Below are 9,045 nucleotides of genomic sequence, written 5' to 3' on the forward strand. Positions count from 1 at the left end.
GGTCTGGGGCAGGGAAGGATGATGATAGTGGAGGGAAGATTTGTTCTGTTCTCTAAACCACACCTGGAACCAAGATCCATTGGAGAACATCGGTGGGGGCTTGAAATTCCCCGAATCCTGCCGATCCTGTGCAGCTGGGCATGGCTCCGGCAGTGTCGCCAGGCTTGCGGCGCCCAAGCCGCGTGTCCCGGAACGGACGGTAGATGGCAGCAAACTGCATAATTTGGGTCAGAGAAACTGTCTAAAGACGATTTATAACCCGCCAAGACTACAGGAGAAAAAGACCTTTAGTCTGGATGGGTTGGGGGAATTTTTCCTTTGAGAATAGGCCCCGAGTACCATGGGTGCTGGCGGAGAACTCTTACTAGAAAGCCAAGGGGTCCCTGTGGGCTCCCAGTGCAGGCTTGCGCCTGGGGTATCTGTCTGCCCCCGCCCAGGTTCCCCCTCCCGCTCCACAAGTGGCTGTGACGCCCCTCTCTTCCCAGCTCAGAACTGAGAGGGTCCTTATACCCACACGTACATCCCAGACCTGGCAATCAGGAGGCACACAGAGGCTCAAGGCTGAATGCCCTACCTTTGGCCTTAAGAAACCAAAAAAACAATCACCTATTCGTGCAAACCAAACTAAATCAATCTCTCCTGCCCTCGGAGGGCCCAATGTCACTATCCACAAGTCACACAGCTTCCCCTGACGCTCTCTCACTATTTTTAAGTCCCTAACCCTGGGTTTGTGCCTTCTTACACCCACCAGCTACTTCAGGAATCTCTGACTCCTGGAGCCAGATTCTTCTTTACCCCCCTAACCCCCCACCCCACAAGGCCTGGCTGAGGAATGCAATCCGCTAGGCTCAGGGAGAGACTGAACTGGCTGGCTGAGCACCGCACCAGGTGGCTTTCCAGTTTCGACACCATCTGATCCAGTAATTGGGTTTTCTTTTTTCTTATCTTAAAATTTTTAAATTTTTGTTTACAAGCCTAAAACAACAACACAGGCTAAACAGCTTCTTCACAATCACCACATTTGGATCCAGAAAAGTTTGAAATGTTTCCATCTCAGACATACAAGTGGCAATTTTCTCTTCCACCAAAATCCACACATTTCATTCCAATAAGACATAAGCAATAGATGCAGTCGCACAGAAACCAACACGCTGGAACCTACCGCATTTGAACCACAAAACTGCCTCCCTGCAGAGCGAGGCTCCCTCCTGCAGAAGTGGCGAGAGACGTGGGCTTTCTCCTGTAGGCTTCCTGGGGGGATCTCCCTGGCGTTGGGTGCCTCCACCCACAGCCCTTTAATTTCAGAATGTCTCCGAAGGGAGAGAGTGAACATTTCTCTGTGAATTGTTCTTTCTCTATCTCTCTAGCCGCCTCTTCACGCTCGCTGGCCTCTGCGGAGATTCCAGGCCCTACAGAGACCCAGATGTTTCTCGGCACCACCGCCCCTCATGCCAATGCTTCGGGAGAAACCGCTGATAGGATATCCTACCCACACCGGGCAAGAGACTGCACGGGGGCAATTGGGGGAAGCCAGGGGTGGGAGGAATGGGGGGAGGGCATAAATCCACGGAGGCCATAGCGCCTGGCTTCTGGGTGCAGCGGAAGCCTAGACACCCCCATGCTCTGTTCCATAGCCCCCTGGCTTAAGCAGCTCTTACCACTTTCAAAAGGCGATTTAGCTCTGGCCTCCGTAGCCCCTTTCAGTTCCTCCTCCCTTCTTCCCCGCCTTGGCTTCCCCTCCAGGAAGCAGCCACCTCTCTCTCTCTCACACTACCCTTTCCTGGGAAGCCTCTCCCTGCAGCGCCCAGAGGTGGGGTTCGGTCCCGGCTTTGGGTGGAGGGAGGGAGGGAGAAAATCCCAAGCCCCACCCCCTACAAAAACAATGCAAAAGAATGAGAAGAAAATTGTAGAATCTCCCTTACCTTTGCAGACCTTGGAATTTTTTTCCTCCGGATTGAAAAGGGTAGAGGAGGGAGGGGGAGAAAAAGAGCGTTCAGTTTCTTCTTCAGCTTCCAGATAATATTGTCCCAACCTGAGAGCCGTCGCTTCCCCTTCTCTGACTTCGGAGAGAGGGTGTTTCGCTTTTCAGGCATTTGCATAGAAAACGAAGTAAGTTCTGGCTTTGAAAAATGGTATCAGACTGCGGTCCTGGGCAGATTGTCCATTTACCCTCCATGATGACTAAAATCCCAGATCAGCAAGCAAATTAACTTAGGAATCAAAATTATTTTTGGTTCTGTCTTTTGTGTAATTCCCACCCCCTCCTTCACTCCCCTCTCCTCTCCTCTCCCCCCTTTCTTCCTCCCTCTCTCTCTTTTGCTCTATCAAGCTGATACTGAAGTATAAAAATATCAAGAGGCTGGAGCCCTGAAGGACGACAGTGCTCCGACCTAGGTGTGGTGTCCAAAAGAATGCTGCATTATAACCACCAGGGAAATGATAAAAAGTTCATGTTCACGATCGCCCGGCCACATGACCGGCGCCGGCCAATCGCTGGATTCAACCACTCATAAACTTCTATCACAAAGTTGTAAATTTTCATAAAACAACAAGGAATTTATTGCATTTCTTCATGGCTGCTCCACCAGCAACCCTTTTCTCGGTCGCCATCTTCTTTTCTTCTCCTCTCTTTTTGGGAAAACCCCAATCTGAGAAGAGGTGAGATTTGAGGTGCAGGGAATCAGGGTGGAGAAGCCACAAGGGTCCTGCTGGGAAGGAGGTTCTTTTTGGAACCTCCCAGTTTTCCACAGGAGATCTAACCTTCCTCTTCTTGTAAAAATTCACCCGAAATCCTCGCATAAGGACTGTTCTGAAGCACTTTGGGGGTGAGGCTGGAGCAGGAGCTGGTGTTCAGAGTTGCCATCTGCATCAGGGAGTAAAATGAAAGCTACGGTGCCTGCCTGCCTCTGAACTGGCCTCTTCAATCCTAGCTCTATAGGTGGCTAGACCCCCACCTGTGAGGTTTTCAGCTTTGCGGGTGTGGGGGCCTTAGATCCCCTAGAGCCCACTTTTTGCCCCAGAAGGAAAGGTAGCCTGGATTAGGGCCAAGGTGGATAGTTTAACAACCAGATTCTCCTCTCGGCACCCCAGAAATTGGGGGAGGGTAAAGCAAGATTCCAGCGTGAATGTTGGTGTCTGGGTTCCCTATGAAAATTCCATGCACTCTCCAGGGGCTTCTGGGATCATTCATGGAGAAAACTGCATGTTTAGAAGCTTTTTGCTTGGAAATTATAATTAAACAAATGATCTTAAAACCAGCCCTCTTCTCACTTTCTGTCCAAAGTCTATCCTTTAAATTGAAACAATCTAGGTTTATAATTGAATAAACACAGAAAATAGGCTCCACAGGTCTTGCTGTAGACACTGCCCACCAGGTTTTTCTCCTGCAAACAGGGGGTGTTTGGGAGCAACGACAACAAAAAAATTCGCCGCGTATTTCCCAGGTCCCCTGAAATACTCCGTATTTTGAGTTCAACTACTGGCACCCCAATGCATGAAACGAAATAACCTACCAAAATTTGTTTTCTTCTTTTTCTCTTTTTCTGTGTGCTATGGAGAAGGTTCCAGGCTGCCGATGGCGCCGAGAGTGGGCCGAAAAGCGCGGAAGATTTCTGCTGAGCGGCCCGGGCCAGGCTTAGAACAACCCGCCGGCCAGGAAGCTGCCAAAGGAGCCTGGTAAACTCGCACCGCTCAAGCGCGCTCCCAGGACTCGTCCCCCGCCCCATTTTAAAGTTTTAATTCGGTAGCCTGTATCAATTTAGAATAAGATAAATAAAAACAAATGAACGTAAAATAAATCGAAATAAAATAAAGAAATAGCACTTGCCGAAAATGTCACGCAAGCTGAAAGCCGGGAGCGAGTGCCCTGGTATAGGAGGCAGCTGACCTGGAGGCCTCCATTCGCTGGCGCGCCTCTGCCCAGCACGGTCCAAGAAGTGAGAGCGGATCTGCATGGTCGCCTACCCTTTCCTTCCTCTTTTCCTTTGTATGAGAATAACATTTTGGATTTCAGGTCTCTGTTCGTGCCTAGGCGGCCGCACAGATACCACTGCCTGGTTTGAAGGCCTCTGTGAGCAAGCGGGTTTGTGGAACTGAGATTTTAAATTTTGTTTTGATATATTTTGTGAGCACAGGCCTGAGCATGTGGGATCAAGGATATGTTTACTTGAGAATAAATGGGAATCTGTGTGTTTATAAGCCAATGTGTGAATGTCCATTGATATATACCAATGCGTGAGTGAGTGTGAATGTGTTTACTTGTGAGTGTGTGTGAATGAGAATTCATATATCCTGGGCTGAAAGCTGGGGTTGTGTGAATGCCTATATGCTAGCGAACCTATGAATATGGGTGTTTATTTGCGATGATGTGCGACAGTGTGCGTATTTATGTACGATATCAGCTGGTAAATACGGGTGATTGTGTGCACTCATGTATGTCAATGTGTGAAGAGCGAAAGGGAATATGTCACTAATTGTCAGTCTTCAGACGCCAGGAAAAAGAATAGACCCAGAAAGAACCGGGCCAGCAGCAGGAGTTGGAGCAGGTGGGCCCTGGGATGCCTTACCCATTGCTAACCCTGACACCCTCCGGGTCTTAGGGAGACACAGAAAACAGGACGTCTGTCTATTTTGAATTGTGTTTTATTTTTCCATCCTTCAAGTACACATTACATGATAAAGAAGAACACAGGGGACTGGCAGGAGCAAAGAGCAGCGGGCAGGTGCACAGGGACAGGAGCTAGTTGGTAGGTCCTTGGGGCTCCCTAAGGCCCCTTAGGTGCCGCTACTGGGAAGGTAGAGGCTTGGGAAGGCAGGGAACCACAAGTTAGTCCAGACCCACAGTCCACAAAGACAGCATCGCGTCGATGGCGAGGGGGGAGACGTACAAAACATCAAGATTTTACAAAGACCTTACAATAGCAACATAGAAAAGGGGAGGCAAATTCCAGAAAGCTACAGAACAGGTAGATAATGTCCTTCCCATGTTGTACAAAAACAAATCCAACAGCCTTTTCTATAGGTAGTATTTTATTTTCAGTGTTGAGAAACCAAAATTTCACCTTTCTTCTCCTTAAAAATGTTTAACTGCTTTCATTTAAATAGTTTTTTTTTTTTCTCCCTTTCCCTATTGAGTTTCCTGTTTCAGTTCTCAGAGCTGGCTTTCACCCTCTCTCCCTCTCTGGTCTCTCCTCCTCTGCACTTTTTCTACCATTCATTCTTCCTCTTCCTCCTCTGCTTGGGCCTTATCTTGGCTGGTGGTCCCAGGACTGGCAGTCTTGTTCTCCTTTTTCCATTTCATACGTCGGTTTTGGAACCAAATCTTGATCTGTCTTTCTGTGAGGCAGAGCGCGTGCGCAATTTCTATGCGCCGCCGCCGGGTCAGGTAGCGGTTGTAGTGAAATTCTTTCTCCAGCTCCAGGGTCTGGTAGCGGGTGTAGGTCTGGCGGCCTCGCTTGCGGTCCGTCCCTGAGCACAGTATTTAGAGGAGAAAAATCAGTGAATGCAAAAAACTCCAAAAAAAATCTCCCTCTTAGAGTCATGCGAAATTCGAAGTCCCTCTTTAAATCCGGTTTGTGAAATTAGTGGGCAATAGAAACCCACTTTTTCTATTAAACCAAACTCACTTTTCATACTCCAGCTCATCCGTACTCCATGCTGACCCCCCCCTCCAGGGTGCAGAACTTTTTTAGGCCTCCCAAGGCAAACATCTCATTTTTCATTCAAAAAGTGTGTTTCAGCCTGGAGCTTCAGAACCCAGGAGGCTCTAATATTCTGGCTCTGGATGTTTCTGCTCCTAAGGAGTGTGTGGGGTGGGGGAGAGTAATCCTTGGCACTGTCTGAGACCAGAGACACTAAACCACCCATTTTGGATGCCCACTCTGATTGTCTTTAGGGTAGAGGGCAATGGAAACCATGCAAGGAACCCTGGAGTAGGACTCCAGGCCTGGCCTGGAGAAAAGGAGACAAAAGGGCCTCACAGGCCCAGCCCACAGTCATCACAGCCTGTTGTGAAGTAAGGAGGAGAGAATTTGCGCATTTCCTTGGAGCTTGGAGTTGGTCTGGGAGCAGAGACCTTCCATTGACTCACTTCCAGTGAGTGCTGAGGTTTGGCCAAGGCCAGAGTGTCCATCCTTCCAGCCTGCCTGCCTGGACAACCCAACCCTCCAAGTAAATTTCTGGATTGCCAGAAAGGCATGCGGGAGAAAGACAGCAGCCTTGGTTAGGGCAGAGTATGGAGTACCTAGGTGGTAGGGGTTGAAGGGTAGAAGGGAGCCTCCCAGTTTAGGGCGAACCCTGAGATTGGAGGAGGTGCTGATTCCACCCCTCCTGGGAAGGAGACAAGAGGGAGGAGGGACTAGGGACCTTAATTTCAAGTCGGATAAAAGCCAAGCTGAAATGTTTATGAGCAGAAAAACTGGGGCAGCTGAATTATGAAGCAGGTAGTGGGGACCTTGACCACCAATACTGATGGTGTGAGTTGAGCTCCTCCTGGCCCACAATGCAGGCAAGTTGGGAGCCTCTGACCACAAATCTTGGACCTTCAGAATCTCAGGACTGGTCCCCAAGTCCATCTGCTTTGGGGCAGTGTAAAAGGATGTTTGGGCTTGGCTTGGAATAAGACTCCAGGAACCCCTGGCTTCCTGGGGTTCCTGCAGCAATTGGCTGGGTGGTCTGTACTCTATGCCCTGATTTGACTTCTAGCCCAGTGGGAGTCCTAGCTCCTCCCACCAGAGGAGATTCACCTTTCAGAGTGACACCTCCAAACTTGTTGGCCAATTCTCTATGACTACCTAGCAGCCCTAGGAAGGGGACCTGGGGAAGCTAGCTGCACCCCCAGGAGGCCACTACCCTCCCTCTAATTCTCTTGGCCCCTAAGTTCATGGGGGGAGTGTCAGAAACCTCATCTCTATTGGTCTTGCCCCTCTCATTCCACCTGCCTCTCTGGCTCTGTGTCCCAGAATGGGTGCTCATCTCCTCTCCCCGATCCCCTCCTCCCACCATGCCTCTAGAGCCCACCTCTAATTGTCCTGATGGGAATAATGGGGGAGCGGGGTTGGCTGGGAAGGAAGGGGGAGGGGAGAATTGCTTAGCGCTATGGCCCCCTCCCCCATACCTTATCCGAGCTGGGGCTCGGGACACACCCAGAGCTGAAATCCCCCAGCGGGGAAGGGGGAAGAGAGGGGGGAGACCCTAATGGCTATTCTCTGCAAACCCTAGCCTTCCTCCGCAAGACAAACGGCCTAGTCTCCAGCCTGTGCCGGCACTGCTGATAAATATTTAAAGCTAAAAGGCAGGGAGGAAGGGTGGGGGGCGGGCTAGGGGCTCCAAGCGCCCCAGCGACCGCGAAGAGAGATCCGCTGGGAAGCAGGGCGAGCCTGAGAATACCGAGCAATTCTGGAGGTGGCAGCGACGCTCTGGGTCGCATCCGAGGGGGTGCCGCGTCCCCAAGGCTGACCTCGGGCCGGGAACACTCTGGACGCGGAAAGAGACGCCTGGGCGGAAAAGGGGTGCCTTCCGGGGAATGTGCCCCGGCCGCTGCCGCTCGGGACCGCTCGGTGCGCGGCGTTACCTGAGCTTCGCATCCAAGGGTAGATCCGGAAGTTACTCTCGGCCGCCAAGTCCGAGTCCCTCTGCTCCTTGGCGCCCGCCGCCTTGGCGGAGTCACCGGGACACACCCCGGAGAGGTTCTGCTCAAAGGGCGCGCAGTGCATGTTGAAGGAACTCGGCTCAAGCCCGTAGCCGGCCGCGTAGACGCCGGCCGCGCTCTGGCCCGCCATGCCCCCCCCGCCGGGGTACAAGCCCTGCATCGAAGCGGCGAAGGTAGCGCCCGAACCCGCTCCATAGCCGGGACGCTGGGGGTTGGAAGCAAACGCACAAGAAGTTTGTTCGGGGAAGGCTCCGGTAGCGAAAACCGAACTTGCGGCTGGATATTTAGAAAATAAAGCATTCGCATAATACAATGAACTCATAATTTGGCCGGATGATTTGTAGGCAGGGACGTTTTAGTGTCGGTTTTACGAGATTCCTTGATATATTACAGAATTAGAGTCCAGATTTACACCAAAAAGGACCCCCTTTTTCCTCTCCGGACCACGTGACCCTCGCCCACGTGACGTCCCCTCAGCCAATGGCTGGGCATCCTCCCCACGGCTCCCGGTAATGTGGAAAAAATTGTGTGGCGTTGGATTTATAAAATATGATCAATAATGAATGGGAAAACCGAGCCTTGTGCATTGGGGCTGGGGGCTCGAGGGCCGCTGTCGACCCCCGCGGGCTGGAGGCAGCTTGCAGGCGAGATTTGGGGAGGAAAGTATGGAGTGGAAGGGAAAATAAATAACCTCTGAGCGATCCGTGTTGTCACCCCACACACACACTCATCCTCCCCAGCCGGTTACCGAGTGAGAGACAAGCGCAGGGATTGAATGCACGCAACTGGGTGGGTGGGGGCAGGGGTCAGGTCAGGTCTTTATTAATCTGGGCCAATTCTGGACGGCAGGGCCTTTGGGGGAAGTTGGTCTGGTTCTCCCAAGGTGAGAAATGAGGTGAGCCTGGCCTCACGGATCTCCATCGGTGCCCCAGATATACGAGTGGAGAACGGAGCGAGGCCTCCTCCTAGGTGCTCCGGGGGCACAGGATCCAGCCCACCGGCGTTGGAGGCTGAGATTTCTGGTGGCTAAAAAAAGAGAGGTTTAAAAGTAAAAAAAATAAATAAATAAAGTAATTTTTAAAAAATAAAGGAAGGGGGTGGTGGGGAGAGAAAGGAAGGGAGGGAGGAAGGCGGCCCGGGCACACTGCTCTCCCGGTTCCGGGAGGCGGATGCCTCAATCCAGCCTGACTGCTGGAGAAGCAGAGACAGCGAAAGAAGGAAGGCGGTGAGCAGCGGCCTCCGGGCTGGGCGAAGGTGGCCAAGTGCCCGAAGAGAAGCAGACAAGAGCGTCTCCCCTCTCCTTCTGCTTCCCTCACCAGTGTCCGAGAAAAATAAAAATATAAGCATGCTCAGCAGCCTGGCACTTCACCTTTATTCGCCGCTCCACTCCCCCCCCC

The 9,045-nt window shown here is 51.7% G+C and overlaps 2 protein-coding genes and 1 long non-coding RNA gene across 4 annotated transcripts in view; 1 reads left to right on the top strand and 2 right to left on the bottom strand.

Moving 5' to 3' along the window:
- HOXB6 (homeobox B6) overlaps positions 1 to 2,401 on the bottom strand; it is a 10,617-nt gene extending 8,216 nt beyond the window's left edge. For both annotated transcript variants that reach the window (XM_006166129.3, XM_006166128.3), the window contains exon 1: positions 1,923 to 2,401. The gene's annotated coding sequence lies outside the window, so the exon portion shown is untranslated. The remainder of the gene's footprint in view (positions 1 to 1,922) is intronic.
- A 153-nt stretch (positions 2,402 to 2,554) lies between these two features.
- LOC106733599 (uncharacterized) lies at positions 2,555 to 3,593 on the top strand. Its single transcript, XR_001369587.2, has 2 exons — positions 2,555 to 2,658; positions 3,561 to 3,593. It is a non-coding gene; the product is annotated as an uncharacterized LOC106733599 (long non-coding RNA).
- Positions 3,594 to 4,630: 1,037 nt separating this feature from the next.
- HOXB7 (homeobox B7) lies at positions 4,631 to 8,173 on the bottom strand. The gene is made up of 2 exons (XM_006166135.3): positions 7,571 to 8,173; positions 4,631 to 5,466 (listed from the first exon to the last, which is right to left on the bottom strand). Exons 1-2 carry the CDS (start codon positions 7,968 to 7,970, stop codon positions 5,213 to 5,215), a joined length of 654 nt encoding a protein of 217 aa, XP_006166197.1. The 5' UTR covers positions 7,971 to 8,173; the 3' UTR covers positions 4,631 to 5,212.
- Positions 8,174 to 9,045: the final 872 nt, after the last annotated feature.

This window comes from Tupaia chinensis, unplaced genomic scaffold (genome assembly GCF_000334495.1).
Source record: "Tupaia chinensis unplaced genomic scaffold, TupChi_1.0 Scaffold144171_2, whole genome shotgun sequence".
NCBI classification, from domain to species: domain Eukaryota; kingdom Metazoa; phylum Chordata; class Mammalia; order Scandentia; family Tupaiidae; genus Tupaia; species Tupaia belangeri.